Source organism: Anomaloglossus baeobatrachus, chromosome 5, assembly GCF_048569485.1.
Source record: "Anomaloglossus baeobatrachus isolate aAnoBae1 chromosome 5, aAnoBae1.hap1, whole genome shotgun sequence".
In the NCBI taxonomy this organism is placed as follows: Eukaryota; Metazoa; Chordata; class Amphibia; order Anura; family Aromobatidae; genus Anomaloglossus; species Anomaloglossus baeobatrachus.
In genome coordinates, this window is record NC_134357.1 from 315883981 (window position 1) to 315899965 (window position 15985).

At 49.1% G+C, this 15985-nt stretch overlaps 1 protein-coding gene across 2 annotated transcripts in view; it reads left to right on the plus strand.

Moving 5' to 3' along the window:
• ASPSCR1 (ASPSCR1 tether for SLC2A4, UBX domain containing) overlaps window positions 1–13371 on the plus strand; it is a 114963-nt gene extending 101592 nt beyond the window's left edge. For both annotated transcript variants that reach the window (XM_075349727.1, XM_075349726.1), the window contains 4 exons: window positions 10449–10500; window positions 12666–12735; window positions 12820–12998; window positions 13107–13371. In XM_075349727.1, coding sequence (XP_075205842.1) covers window positions 10449–10500; window positions 12666–12735; window positions 12820–12998; window positions 13107–13117 — 312 coding nt within the window. In that variant the 3' untranslated portion in view covers window positions 13118–13371. The remainder of the gene's footprint in view (window positions 1–10448; window positions 10501–12665; window positions 12736–12819; window positions 12999–13106) is intronic.
• The last annotated feature ends 2614 nt before the right edge of the window (window positions 13372–15985 follow it).

The following is a 15985-nucleotide window of genomic DNA, read 5'->3' on the forward strand; positions in this document are numbered from 1 at the left end:
GGACTTTGATTTCCAAATGAAATGCAAAATTTACTGTCATCTGAAAACAACACCTTGGACCACTGAGCAACAGTCGAATTGGTCATGAGTGGCTTGACACAAGAAATGCAACAGTTGTAGCCCATGTCCTGGATATGTCTATGTGGGGTGGCTCTTGAAGCACTGACTCCAGCAGCAGTCCACTCCTTGTGACTCTCTCCCAAATTTTTGAATGGCCTTTCTTTAACCGCAGCCTTGATAGGATTGTTATCTTGGTTGCTTGTATATATTTTTCTACCACACTTTTTCCTTCCACTCAACTTTACATTAATATGCTTGGATACAGCACTCTGGGAACAGCCAGCTTCTTTAGCAATGACATTTTGTGGCTTACCTTCCTTGCGGAGTGTGCCAATGACTGTCTTCTGGACATCTGACAAGTCCAGCAGGCTATGGTGCTGGTTTAGAAGATGCAGCAGTAAGCCCTTTGTGTAAGGGCGCTCTCACATATCCCGCTTTTTGCCGGATCCGGCGCACACCAGTACAGTGTATACACTACAGTGGCAGCGCGACATGTGACCCGGAAGTTACAGCGCTGCCACTGTACTGTATACACTGTACTGGCATGCGCCGGAGCCGGCAAACCGGTGAAAAGCCGGATGTGTGAGAGCGCCCTTACCCATTCAGTATTGGCTTTTGTAGAGGTCAGACTCATACCAATTATAGTAATGTGCCATCACTTTAAATAATGGGAATACCCCTTTTACTTCTAAGGCTACTTTCACACTTGCGTTTGTCGCAATCCACCACTATGGAAAATAGCACAATTTGTTAACACGGCTTGCGCTGTTTCCCATAGACTTGTATTGATGACGCACTGCGACGCAAGTGTATATGTTGCATCCGCTGGCCAACGCTAAGTTGTTATTTTGACTGAGCGCCGGGCGGGTGAATCGCAGTATGTAGCGTTTTTTATTGCTTGCTGTAAAAAAAATCCGCACTCCACAGGATTCCGTCAGGATCTGTTAAGAGGCATAATGAATGTCTGTGGTGCTGGATTCCGTCGCCATGCGTTTGGCAACGGATTCCAGTGCAGGATTCCGTCACGTTCTACTGAGCATGCTCAGTATGTCCAGCAGAACATTCTAAATCGTTTAAAATCACTCCTGGTCTCTCTCTATCGGTCGGTTTCTCTCTCTCACCCCCTCTCTCATACTCACCGTTCACTGGCGCGGCGCTGCACAGCTGTCACACTGCTCTGATGGCTTTTCCTGCTTTTGAAAATGCCGGCCGTTCATTATTCCATCTCGTATTCACTGCTTCCCCGCCCACCGGCGCCTATGATTGGTTGCATTCAGATGCGCCCCCACACTGAGTGACAGCTGTCTTACTGCAACCAATCATAGCCACCGGTGGGCGGGTCTATATCGTGCAGTACAATAAATAAATATATAATTAAAAAAAAAAAACGGTGTGCGGTCCCGTCCCCCCCACAATTTTGATACCAGCCAAGATAAAGCCACACGACTGAAGGCTGGTATTCTCAGGATGGGGAGACACACGTTATGGGGAGACACACGTTATGGGGAGACACACGTTATGGGGAGCCCCCCAGCCTAAAAATATCAGCCAGCACCCGCCCGGAATTGCCGCATCCATTAGATGCAACAGTCCCGGGACTATACCCGGCTCATCCCGAATTGCCCTGGTGTGGTGGCAATCGGGGTAATAAGGAGTTATTGGCAGCCCATAGCTGCCACTAAGTCCTAGGTTAATCATGGCAGGCGTCTATGAAACACCCCCAATGATTAACCTGCAAGTGAAAGTAAATAAACATATACACCCGCAAAAATCCTTTATTTGGAATAAAAGACAAAAAAACACCCTCTTTCACCACTTTATTAATCCCCAAATACCCCTCCAGGTCCGACGTAATCCACACGAGGTCCCACAACGCTTTCAGCTTTGCTACATCGGAAGCTGACAGGAGCGGCCGTAGAACACATCCGCTCACTGTGAGCTCCACGCAGCAACTGAAGTGAGTTGCGCTGTCAGCTGAGGTAGGGCCGTTGATGGGGACGGTAGTGCATGTGTTTGTGCGGTGATGATGGGGGTGGTAATGCTGGTGTGTGTGCGGTGATGATGGGGGCGGTAGTGCCGGTGTGTGTGCGGTGACGATGGGGGCAGTAGTGCCGGTGTATGCGGTGATGATGGTCTCTCTCTCGGCTAAAGAAAACTAAAAGAACGCTAGGCGTTATTTCACAGGAATCCGTTGCCTTTATTATCACACTATTTACAACGCATCAGTCACGTGTCACACAACGCATTGTGACGGATGCTACACAACGCAAGATTGAAAGTAGCCTAAACAAACTAGGCCCGCTCTTTACATAGTTGGTGCTGCCTGTGTGATGCTGCCAGCACTTGCTTCTAAAATCGGTGACCGGAGATAGCTTCAAATGTTGCTAATTAACCCCTTAACGACCGCGGGCCGTAAAATTACGTCCTAAATGACATAATCTTACTGCCCGCGGTCCTCCGGCGGCAGCATGCCGCGATCGGCACACATCTCAGCTGATTTTCACAGCTGAGATGTGTGCCTGCTAGGCACGAGCAGAATCGTTATCTGCTCGTGCCGATTAACCCCTTATATGGCGCTGTCAATACATGACAGCGCCATTATAAGCGCGATTGCGGTAAGCATTTACTTACCGCCCGAAACCGGAAGTCACGTGACGCGATCACGTGACTCCCGATAGTTGTCATGGTAGCACAGGGTCATGTGATGACTCCTGTACTACACATGACTTGGTTTCACTTTCGCTGTGCCCGGGGCACAGCAAAAGAGAAAGACAGCGTATCTGCTGTTTACAGCCTTCCAGCTGTGATCAGCAGATACTGCAGAGCGATCGGAATGCTGATCGCAATAGCCCCCTAGGGGGACTAGTAAAATAAAAAAAAAAAGTTAAAAAATAAGTTTTAAAAAATTAAAAAAAAACAAAAAAACCTAAAAGTTCAAATCACCCCCCATTCGCCCCATTGAAAATTAAAGGGTTAAAAAAATAAAAAATATACACACATTTGGTATCGCCGCGTTCAGAAACGCCCGATCTATCAAAATATAAAATCAATTAATCTGATCAGTAAACGGCGTAGCGGCAAAAAAATTCCAAACGCCAAAACGACGTTTTTTTGTCGCCACAACTTTTGCGCAAAATGCAATAAGAGGCGATCAAAACGTAGCATCTGCGCAAAAATGGTACCGTTAAAAACGTCAGCTCGAGACGCAAAAAATAAGCCGTCATTGAGCCTAAGATCCCGAAAAATGAGAACGCTAGGGTCACGGAATATGGCGTAAAACGTGCGCCACTTTTTTCGGACAAACTTCCGATTTTTTTTTAACCCCTTATATAAAAGTAAACCTATACATGTTTGGTGTCTACGAACTCGCACTGACCTGAGGCATCACACCCACACATCAGTTTTACCATATAGTGAACACAGTGAATAAAATATCTCAAAAACCATAGTACTATCGCACTTTTCTTCGGCGCTCCATTGGGAGACCCAGACGATTGGGTGTATAGCACTGCCTCCGGAGGCCACACAAAGCAATTACACTAAAAAGTGTAAGGCCCCTCCCCTTCTGGCTATACACCCCCAGTGGGATCACTGGCTCACCAGTTTTCTGCTTTGTGCGAAGGAGGTCAGACATCCACGCATAGCTCCACTGTTTAGTCAGCAGTAGCTGCTGACTATATCGGATGGAAGAAAAGAGGGCCCATATGGGGCCCCCAGCATGCTCCCTTCTTACCCCACTTGTGGTTTGTAAGGTTGAGGTACCCATTGCGGGTGCGGAGGCTGGAGCCCACATGCTGTTTTCCTTCCCCATCCCCCTGAGGGGCTCTGAGGAAGTGGGATCTTACCGGCCACCAAGCCCTGAGGCCGGGCTCCATCCACAGACCCATAGAACCTGCTGGATGTGGAGCGGGAGTGCCGTTCAGGGACAAGGCCCTGCAACTTTCAGGTACTCTGTGTCCCCGTATGGCAGGCCACGCACACCCCAGGCTTGCTGGGTGTGCTAGTGCGCCGGGGACTGTAGCGCTGTGCGCTGGGCTTATAGTCCCCGCAGATTACTGGGGGACTTTATGTGTGTGGATCGCCGCGCCGACCGCCCCTGGAGCGGCGGCGCAGCTGCGACTTGTAGTGCGCCGGGGACGCGCCGACCGCGCTTTTACGGCGGCGGCGCTTCTAACTTTAGTCCCCGGTTTCCTGCGGCCTAGCTCCGCTTCGTTAACGCCCCCCACCCTGTCAATCAGGGTAGGGGAGAGACGTTGTTCAATCGGCAGCGCCGAGGGCTGGAGCACGATTTACATGCTCCAGCCCTCTCACTGAGCACAGTAGGACACAGGCTTCGCGCTTTTTCTCTGTGCACGCCCTAGGCCCGCCCCCAGGCTTGCAGCTCCCCAGGACGCCGGCAGCCATTATACACATGCAGTCTGGCTGGAGAACGGACGCAGGCTCTGAGGGACCCAGGCTAGGGGTTTCTGGCGACCACACACCCGCGCTAAGCGGGCGGTAAGCAGCACATACGTGCGGCCCCACTAGTGCCACAGTGTTATATTTGTGTACTGCACTGTAAGGTCGCTTCTTGGCTGTACACCCTATATTGCTTTGAGGAGACAACAGCATGTCATCCGCAAAACGCAAGGGTGCCAAGGCACGGGCTGTATACACTGCTTGTACAGCATGTGGGGCTAATCTACCAGCAGGCTCCAACGACTCTCATTGTGTGCAATGTTCAGTCCCAGTGGCACTTCGTCAGCCAGAGCCTATTGTGGTGGTAGCCCAGGCAGAGACGCCTGTGAACCCTACCCCGGTGACGGGGACAGAATTTGCAGTCTTTGCTGATAAAATGTCTGTGACTATGACAAAAATCCTGGAGACCTTGCAGTCCAGGCCAGTTGCTCAGACCATGGGCACCGCTGTGTCTATGTTCCCCGGCCCCCCTCAGCTGGAATTAATCCGTAATTCAAGGGGGTCCCAGGCATCACAGGCTGAGGGCTCTGACTCCGATGACAGTCCCAGTCCGCCTAAGCGAGCTCGCTGGGAGAGACCCTCCACGTCATCACGCGGATCAGGGTCTCAGCGAGAAGGGTCTCTATATGATGGCTCAGAGGTGGGTGATCAGGAGTCTTGTCCTGACGCCGCACTCAATTTGGATACGCCAGATGGTGACGCCATGGTAAATGACCTTATAGCGGCCATCAATAGGCTGTTGGATATTTCTCCCCCAGCCCCTTCTGCAGAGGAGGCAGCTGCACAGCAGGAGAAATTCCATTTCCTGTATCCCAAGCGTAAATTGAGTACTTTTCTGGACCACTCTGACTTCAGAGAATCCATCCAGAAACACAATACTTATCCGGACAAGCGTTTTTCTAAACGCCTTAAGGATACCCGTTATCCTTTTCCCCCTGACGTGGTCAAACGCTGGACCCAGTGTCCAAAAGTGGACCCTCCAATATCCAGGCTTGCAGCTAGATCCATAGTTGCAGTGGAGGATGGGGCTTCACTTAAAGATGCCAATGACAGACAGATGGACCTTTGGTTGAAATCTGTCTATGAAGCTATTGGCGCGTCGTTTGCTCCAGCATTCGCGGCCGTGTGGGCGCTCCAAGCTATTTCAGCTGGTCTGGCACAGGTGGACTCTCTCATAAGTCCAGCAGTGCCGCAAGTGGCGTCCCTAACTACGCAAATGTCTGCGTTTGCGACCTACGCTATCAATGCGGTACTGGACTCTACGAGCCGTACCTCAATGGCATCCGCCAACTCTGTAGTTTTGCGCAGAGCCTTGTGGTTAAAGGAATGGAAAGCAGATTCTGCTTCTAAAAAATGTTTAACCAGCTTGCCATTATCTGGAGACAGACTGTTTGGTGAGCAATTGGCGGAAATCATTAAACAGTCCAAAGGTAAGGACTCCTCCTTACCCCAGCCCAGATCAAGCAAACCTCCACAGAGGAAGTGGCAGTCAAAGTTTCGGTCCTTTCGAGGCTCGGGCAAGCCCCAATTCTCCTCGTCCAAAGGGACTCAGAAAGAGCAAAGGAGCTCTGATTCCTGGCGGGCTCACTCACGCCCCAAGAAAGCAACCGGAGGTACCGCTTCCAAGGCGGCTGCCTCATGACTTTCGGCCGCCTCCCTCCGCATCCTCGGTCAGTGGCAGGCTCTCCCGCTTTTGCGACATTTGGCTGCCACAGGTCAAAGACCGGTGGGTAACAGACATTTTGTCTCACGGGTACAGGATAGAGTTCAGTTCTCGTCCTCCGCCTCGGTTCTTCAGAACTTCCCCACATCCCGACCGAGCAGATGCCCTTCTGCAGGCGGTGAATTCTCTAAGAGCAGAAGGAGTGGTGGTCCCTGTTCCTCTTCAGGAACGAGGTCAAGGTTTTTACTCCAATCTCTTTGTGGTGCCAAAAAAGGACGGCTCATTCCGTCCTGTTCTGGACCTAAAACTGCTCAACAAGCATGTGAACGCCAGGCGGTTCCGGATGGAATCCCTCCGCTCAGTCATTGCCTCAATGTCTCAAGGAGATTTCCTAGCATCAATAGACATCAAGGATGCTTATCTCCACGTGCCGATTGCTACAGAGCACCAACGCTTTCTACGCTTCGTGATAGGAGACGACCATCTTCAGTTCGTAGCTCTGCCATTTGGTCTGGCGACAGCCCCACGGGTGTTCACCAAGATCATGGCGGCAGTGGTAGCAGTCTTGCACTCTCAGGGACACTCTGTGATCCCTTACTTGGACGATCTACTGGTCAAGGCACCCTCTCAAGAGGCATGCCAACTCAGCTTGACGGTTGCACTGGAAACTCTCAAGACGTTCGGGTGGATCATCAACTTCTCAAAGTCAAATCTGTCACCGACTCAATCACTAACGTATCTTGGCATGGAGTTTCATACTCTCTCAGCGATAGTGAAGCTTCCGCTGGACAAGCAGCGGTCTCTACAGACTGGGGTGCAGGCTCTCCTTCAAAGTCAGTCGCACTCCTTAAGACGCCTCATGCACTTCCTCGGGAAGATGGTGGCGGCAATGGAGGTGGTTCCGTTTGCGCAGTTTCATCTGCGCCCACTTCAATGGGACATTCTCCGCCAATGGGACGGGAAGTCAAAATCCCTGGACAGGAAAGTCTCCCTTTCCCAGACGGCCAAGGACTCTCTGCAGTGGTGGCTTCTTCCCACCTCATTATCACAGGGAAGATCCTTCCTACCACCGTCTTGGGCGGTGGTCACGACAGACGCGAGTCTGTCAGGGTGGGGAGCAGTTTTTCTCCACCACAGGGCTCAGGGTACGTGGACTCAGCAGGAGTCCACCCTTCAGATCAATGTTCTGGAAATCAGAGCAGTGTATCTTGCCCTACTAGCCTTCCAGCAGTGGCTGGAAGGAAGGCAGATCCGAATTCAGTCGGACAACTCCACAGCGGTGGCATACATCAACCACCAAGGGGGGACACGCAGTCGGCAAGCCTTCCAGGAAGTCCGGCGGATTCTGATGTGGGTGGAAGCCACGGCCTCCACCATATCCGCAGTTCACATCCCCGGCGTAGAAAACTGGGAAGCAGACTTCCTCAGTCGCCAGGGCATGGACGCAGGGGAATGGTCCCTTCACCCAGACGTGTTTCAGGAAATCTGTCGCCGATGGGGAAGGCCGGACGTCGACCTCATGGCGTCCCGGCACAACAACAAGGTCCCAACCTTCATGGCACGGTCTCGCGATCAAAGAGAGCTGGCGGCAGACGCCCTAGTGCAAGATTGGTCGCAGTTCCGGCTCCCTTATGTGTTTCCACCTCTGGCACTCTTGCCCAGAGTGCTACGCAAGATCAGATCCGATTGCAGCCGCGTCATACTCGTCGCCCCAGACTGGCCGAGGAGGGCGTGGTATCCGGATCTGTGGCAGCTCACGGTCGGCCAACCGTGGGCACTACCAGACCGACCAGACTTACTGTCCCAAGGGCCGTTTTTCCATCGGAATTCTGCGGCCCTGAACCTGACTGTGTGGCCATTGAGTCCTGGATCCTAGCGTCTTCAGGATTATCCCAAGGGGTCGTTGCCACCATGAGACAGGCTAGGAAGCCCACGTCCGCTAAGATCTACCACAGAACGTGGAGGATATTCTTATCCTGGTGCTCTGCTCAGGGAGTGTCCCCCTGGCCATTTGCATTGCCTACCTTTCTTTCTTTCCTGCAATCTGGGTTAGAAAAAGGTTTGTCGCTCGGCTCCCTTAAAGGTCAGGTCTCGGCGCTATCCGTCTTTTTTCAGAGGCGTTTGGCACGCCTTCCTAAGGTGCGCACGTTCCTACAGGGGGTTTGCCATATCGTACCCCCGTACAAGCGGCCGTTAGATCCATGGGATCTGAACAGGGTACTAGTTGCCCTCCAGAAGCCGCCCTTCGAGCCTCTGAGGGAGGTTTCACTTTCTAGACTATCACAGAAAGTGGCTTTTCTGGTAGCGATCACATCTCTTCGGAGAGTGTCTGAGCTGGCAGCGCTATCATTCAAGGCTCCCTTCCTGGTCTTCCACCAGGACAAGGTAGTGCTGCGCCCCATTCAGGAGTTTCTCCCGAAGGTGGTATCCTCTTTTCATCTTAATCAGGATATCTCTTTGCCTTCATTTTGTCCTCATGCAGTTCATCGGTATGAGAAGGATTTACATTTGTTGGATCTGGTGAGAGCACTCAGAATCTACATTTCCCGCACGGCGCCCTTGCGCCGTTCGGATGCACTCTTTGTCCTTGTCGCTGGTAAGCGCAAAGGGTCGCAGGCTTCTAAGGCCACCCTGGCTCGATGGATCAAAGAACCAATTCTTGAAGCCTACCGTTCTGCTGGGCTTCCGGTTCCATCAGGGCTGAAGGCCCATTCTACCAGAGCCGTGGGTGCGTCCTGGGCATTGCGACACCAGGCTACGGCTCAACAGGTGTGCCAGGCAGCTACCTGGTCGAGTCTGCACACTTTCACCAAACATTATCAGGTGCATACCTATGCTTCGGCGGACGCCAGCCTAGGTAGAAGAGTCCTGCAGGCGGCAGTTGCCTCCCTACAGGGGAGGGCTGTCTTGCAGCTCTAACATGAGGTATTCTTTACCCACCCAGGGACAGCTTTTGGACGTCCCAATCGTCTGGGTCTCCCAATGGAGCGCCGAAGAAGAAGGGAATTTTGTTACTTACCGTAAATTCCTTTTCTTCTAGCTCCTATTGGGAGACCCAGCACCCGCCCTGTTGTCCTTCGGGATTTTTGGTTGTTTTTCGGGTACACATGTTGTTCATGTTGAACGGTTTTCAGTTCTCCGACGTTACTTCGGAGTGAATTTGTTTAAACCAGTTATTGGCTTTCCTCCTTCTTGCTTTTGCACTAAAACTGGTGAGCCAGTGATCCCACTGGGGGTGTATAGCCAGAAGGGGAGGGGCCTTACACTTTTTAGTGTAATTGCTTTGTGTGGCCTCCGGAGGCAGTGCTATACACCCAATCGTCTGGGTCTCCCAATAGGAGCTAGAAGAAAAGGAATTTACGGTAAGTAACAAAATTCCCTTCTTTTTGCAATTTTTCAGCATTTGGAATTTTTTTGCCATTTTCTAGTACACAATATGGTAAAACTGATGGTTTCATTTAAAAGTACAGCTCGTTCCGCAAAAAATGAGCCCTCACATGACCATATTGACTGAAAAATAAAAAAGTTACGTCTCTCAGAAAAAGAATGGCGAAAAAAAAACCGGAAAGCGAAAAATCGGCCGGTCGTGAAGGGGTTAATCATTGAGATGCCACTGTGAATCACCAACAGTGATCATAATATCGTTTGAAATGGTAAACGCATGTGGTGCTGATTTGAATATCATAGCATTTGGTGGTCTAATGAAGACCCTTGTTGGAGCCATCTTTGTGCTTCTAAGGCTAGACTTCAAATGATATCACCATTGTTACTACCGTATATACTGCAATATATAGTATAAGCTACCAAAAAAGATCACAGGGTCAATAAGGCGACTAAAAAACATCTATAACGTGATTAAATACTAATAATAAACCATACAGTTCCAGAGATATGGGGCTTTTAATTGAATGCAAATCCCCCCCCCCCCCCCCCCCAGGGACTGGTGCTCACAGGGTAATTATATAGGAAGTCATGATATTTAACTATGACTTTTGTTGCATGAAGCCCACCTGAGTTTTTTTCAGTCTCACCAGACAAATCAGCCTGAGGGATAATAGGGTCTTACCTGGATGGATGCTTCACCCATGATTATCGGCCCTTGTGTGTATGGTTGATTACACAATGCATATCTTCAGCTATATAATATGTTAGGATGTACGTAAACAAGTTCTTTTTTATAATTGCAGGGTAGATTCATTACATTGTTACCTACCATATTGTATACATAAACTGATGTTTGCTCTTGTTTTTTTCATCTCACCCCCAGGCCCAGCTTTTTCCTGCTGCTGTTATTCATTTTGGGTCCCGAAAACAGAAAGGTACGATCTTATGGACCACCAATTTATTCTGTCATGATATGTGTGTTGTCTTAATGCATGGGTAAACAGTAAGGGGTACTTTACACGCTGCGACATCGCTACCGGCGCCGGATGTGCGTCACAAACGACGTGACCCCGACGATATATCGGTAGCGATGTCGCAGCGTGGAAAGTACCCCTAAGTCCCAACATGCTGTTCGGTGACGTGTGCGGTCACTCCTTTCACATGTCACCAATCGTATGAGTGGAATATTGTACATTACTTCCCAAAAGGTCATGAAATAATGCGTGAAACCTCTAGTCCTCTGCTTAAAGGGATAGGGCCATGAAGATAACCCAAGCCTTTATGTCCTATAGCACATGAACATGATCGAAGAGAGTTCTCTGTATGAGATCCCGCTCTATGAGCTAAACCAGAGCTGCTTTCTAAGAGCGTCTCTCATTCTCAAGAATTTGAAATGTCTTTGTATTACAAGGATGGACATCTATCTGAATAGTCACCACATAATTGCACATTTCCCCTGTAGTGGCCACGGCATAGAAACCTCTCTCAGTAGCCATAGCTTCCACAAGCAAAAATAAGGTTTGTGCCGGAACCAAGCAATCTGAGGGCTGCTTCTTGAAAGAAATTGTCTTTAATGAAATAACAGCTTTTCACCCTCAGTCATATGCTGCTTTTATCAAACACTTACTGAAATACCAACACAAGTGAATATGGGGGGAAGGGGTAGTTTTGTGTATAGTGTTGAGCGAGCGTGCTCACACTGCTCATTACTGTATAGGGCATTGGGTTGCTCAGATGTGACTCGAGTGATGAGTATAATGGAAGTCAATGGGAAACGTGAGCATTTTAAAACTCAGTTGCTCAATCGAGTAACGATCAGTGTTGAGCACACTCACTCATCACTAGTTGTGTACTAAAAATTCCATGCCCATCATGAAACTGTAAGTATGGGCAGATAGCTGCCTACCATTGATTAGTCTACAACACGACTTCCACAACCTTTCTTATCTTGAGACTACATTAAAGCTGGGGTCACACATAGTGACGCAGCAGCGATCACGACGGGGGACCTGACCTTATCAGGATCGCTGCTGCGTCGTTACATGGTCGCTGGTGAGCTGTCAAACAGGCAGATCTCCCCAGCGACCAGTGACCAGCCCCCAGCCAGCAGCGACGGGTGGAAGCGCTTGGTAACTAAGGTAAATATCGGGTAACCAAGGAAAGCACTTCTCTTGGTTACCCGATATATAACTTAGTTACTAGCGCCCACCGCTCTCACGCTGCCAGAAGCTGGCTCCTGCTCCCTGCTAGCTTCAGTTCGTCGCTCTCTCGCTGTCACGCACAGCGATGTGTGCTTCACAGCAGGAGAGCAACGAGCAAAAAATGAAGCAGGACATTCAGCAACGACCAGCAGGGGCCAGGTCGTTGCTGGATGTCACACATAGCGACAGCGACGGGACGTCGCTGCTACGTCACATATAATGGTGACGTAGCAGCGACGTCGTTGTCGTCGTCGCTGTGTGTGACACCACCTTAAGCTTTGAGATAGGATTATGAGCTACATCCAGACCACCCGAATAGTGACATTCAGCTCCTGCCTCCCCCCAGTAGTGACAGCCAATGCTTCAACACAGAAATCACACCAAGACAGTATACTCTAGGGGTTCCCACCTTACCTGCGTGTGGTATTCTTGCATCAAGTACTGTCCCAGCATGTTATTGCATTATCATTGCGGTATCGTGCTATGTCCAGCTTAGCACTTACTTAAGTTCTGGCGCTTATTTAAGTACTGGCCTTTGCTCTCCAACTCCAAGGCCAGTATATGCTCATCCAGATCTGCTCATCTTTGTGGGGCTAGTCTTAAAAGTCGCCATCTGGAGACCTGCAGTTCTTAGCCTTTTGCTAGGCCTGGTGCTAATGCACCAATCTGGCAGACAGCCGCAGGCCACATGTGACTCTCGAGCCACAGGCTGGGGATCCCTGGTCTACAGGGACCTAGTAATGTTGCAGATTAGTTGTGTATGCAGCATGTCATTAGCCACTGGCCAGTTAAATTCTCCACATTAACGGACTTCACAATATAGTTTAAGACAATCTCTATGTATACACAAATAATGGGAATGTTTTAATGTTTACATGATTTCCCCCCTCACTATACAGAACAATTCCTGCGGCAAAACTTTGTGAATGAAGCGATATCTCCTTCCCAGGCTGACATTATCATTGCCAGGTAACAGAGGCCTTAAATGAATTACAATACGACACAATGTATTGCTCTCCGCTTGTGCTTAGGAATGCCTTTCTACCTCGGTAGGGCCATGCCACGTGTTCCAGCTGTGTCTGCAGCACCTGTGATGGAGGAGTGTCTGGAGGACGGCTCAGAGGCTGCTCATAGAGCACCGGAGAACTATGAAGAGCTGTCAGGAATCTCTGATTCTCATCAGCAAGTTCAAAGGGACCACGGCAAAGTACCCAAGTGGTTGAAACTACCAGGTAATAAGTGCACATGGCTGAGCCACACGTGGTCTGAGTTTAGGCTATACATTACTCCTGCTGAATGTACATCCACATGCTAATTGCTGATGCTTCTGATTTCCTCAGGAAAGAACTGAGTGACATTCCTCGTTACGGAAGTCTGTTTGAGGCACTAAACCGTCTGGTTACCAGTTATATGGAGTTCTTTCTGCTGCTGAACATGTTTGCATTGATTGGTTGATAGGACCTTGCAAGTTTCTAAGGTTGAACTGACACAGATGTAATTGTTCTACATGCGCGTCACGTCTTGCTTCAGCAGTGCTGAAGTAAGTGCGCACAAGGAAAGTTGTTTGCATCATTAAATTAAATCAATTAAAGTTTCTTTTTGCTACGCCTTTTTTTCCCCCCTTTATTTTCCTGTTCCACACAGCGTTAACCTTTGCTTACAGAATGTGAGCCCGTGGCGTGAATCCGGTGAGTTTGACATTTGGTATGGTGTGACGACTCTTGTCTAGATTGATGGTAATGTTCTGTAAGTGGAAAAAAAAAAACCTTAATGGATGAACATGTCCTTTTGGAAGCTGTTTTCTAACTCCGTTGGATAATGATCCAAAATGATGCCTCCGACGGCACAACACAGCCTTGTGTTAACGATGCAGGAGACTACTTAAAATGTCCAAATGTCTTTGAAGTCAGCTACTTGGCTCTGATCTCTTTCCACTTCACCATATTGACTTTGCTAATTACTCATCCTCCAACAACAAGGAACCCAAGCTGAAAAGGTCCTTTTTACCTCGAGTTTGTCTGCACTCCCCGTTTCCTCCACCCCGTGCTTTCCTTGGCTGGTGCTTTTCCTGGGTTGAAATTGTCCTTTGTTGGCACAGCTTCCTCGGTGAGGTTGCGTCTGAGCCACACATGAGATGCTGGAGCTGATAAAAGGGACAATCCTTGGCATTTATAACCAGCATGGAATAAAATGCACTCAGTGTTCCTCAATCTTTTGCGTCACCTTTTTCTACTACACTAGTTTCTTTCCTCTGATGAAGCATGGAAAACAGACCTGAAACTATGATACTCGTGGACTTTGTGTTTCGTGCTCTAAGATGTCCTTAATTGTGATTGCTCCGACACCCCTGTGCATATGGAAAGTTAATTAAGGACCTGCACCTTACCACTGGTGACTGTCACATCTCCCCTCCCTACGCACACAGCTTAATATCAATTGACCAAGCATCAAAGCAGCACCTGTCTTTGTCTCCAGTCAGGGAATGTTTTCCTTCATGCCTAATGACTTCCAAATGCTTAAAGCAGAGGGGGTGGGTTGACTGCAGGAGTTAAAGAGGAGCTATAGTTTTAGCAGACGCAAAGGGACTGCTTGGTATTTAGAGACAGATTGAGTTTAAAGAGAATATAGGGGATGTTTTAGACAAGTGGGAAAGAAAACTTTTGCGAGGCTTGCTGGACAGAGAGGAGTCACACTGTCTGAAGGACTGAAGTCTGTTTTCGGAAGTGTTTCTCAAGATGCTCATGAAAAAAAAAAAGTTTCCCAATTTGCTCCATAAATTTCTTTGAAGAGTGGCCAAAATTGCAAATGACGAGCAGTATGTTCTAGGAGATGAGATAAGCAACTTGTGATCCGGCTGCAGATTCATCAGAAGAGAATGAATACATGTGGTTGGATTAAGCATTTCTGTGCTTATTCTGTAGTAGGAGCTGCAGAGACAGCCAATGCAGAGCCCTTAAGAACACTTAGAAATGAGTTTTCTCATTTCTTCAGTCGCTCTTTCCTATCAAGTTAAGAACCCATGTTAGACTTTTCTTGGATTACATGTAGGAAAGCTGAATGATATATTCTAGAAATTCATCAGCAACTAGAGCTCACCAACTGAGAAATAAGTATATATTTGCATTTATGCTAATAAGACTTTACGAAAAGTGTGGGAAGTAATCGAAACGACCACTGTTTCCAGCATTGTTTGGTATCTCGCTGCTGTCACGGAACAGGTAGTAACCCCAGTTGGCTTCATTTCTTCGTAAAAGAGTAGTCAAAGGATGAATGATGAGGTGAAGCCACACGAAACGGTTACCTTTGGCGAATGCAGCGGAACCCCCTCGACCGCATGCGGATTATCGGTAGCCCATATGCGACAGTTTTGTGTATTCACCATTCCATTCAGGTAAAAATGCACTTTGTTGCATCACAGAACATTCCATGGTCAATTGCCATGCACTTCCACTCTCGCCAGAAACATGAATGCAAATGTCATGCGGGTATCATTGTCACGAGGAAGAAGTTGTTGATGATGGCTAATTTTGTACGGTTATGCCCACAAGACTTTTCGGAGAACTTTCCACACTATGCTGTACGGGAGCCCCAATTGCCTGGAAACCCTGCGTGCACTGCTGTTCCCAGCAGGGTTGTTCGTGCCCTGTTCCACATTGGCAGTGGCAATGTCCTCCACAACCTCTCTGATTACCGGTCATCGCCCACGCCCAGGCTGTACACTCTGTAACCCTGTTGCCCCAAAACGTGTCCTCATCCGTCTCAGCGAATTGACAGCCATTGGACCGCTACGTGTGAAGGTCTTTCAAACGATGAAAGGCTCTCAGTGCAGCTGTAGCATTCCTGGCATTCTCATAAAACTACCACACTAAGGCTATGTGCCCACGTAGCGTATTTTCATGCAGTTACGCTGCGTTCTGCCCGCAGCGTAACTGCATGCGTCCTGCATCCCCAGCACAATCTATGGAGATTGTACCTAATCCATGCCCACGTGGCGTATTAGAACGCAGCGCTTCGGCTGCTGCCGAAGCGCTGCGTTCTAAGAAGTGACATGTCACTTCTTTCGTGCGCTCTGCATGCAGCCCCCGCTCTGTCTATGGGAGGGGCTGCTATCAGAGCACATGAAATCGGCAGTCACCGAAGCTTCAGAACGAAGATTTTCAGCTGCGTTTTGAAGCGCACATGCAGTGACGTTACGCTGCTGTACAGAGCGCACACACGT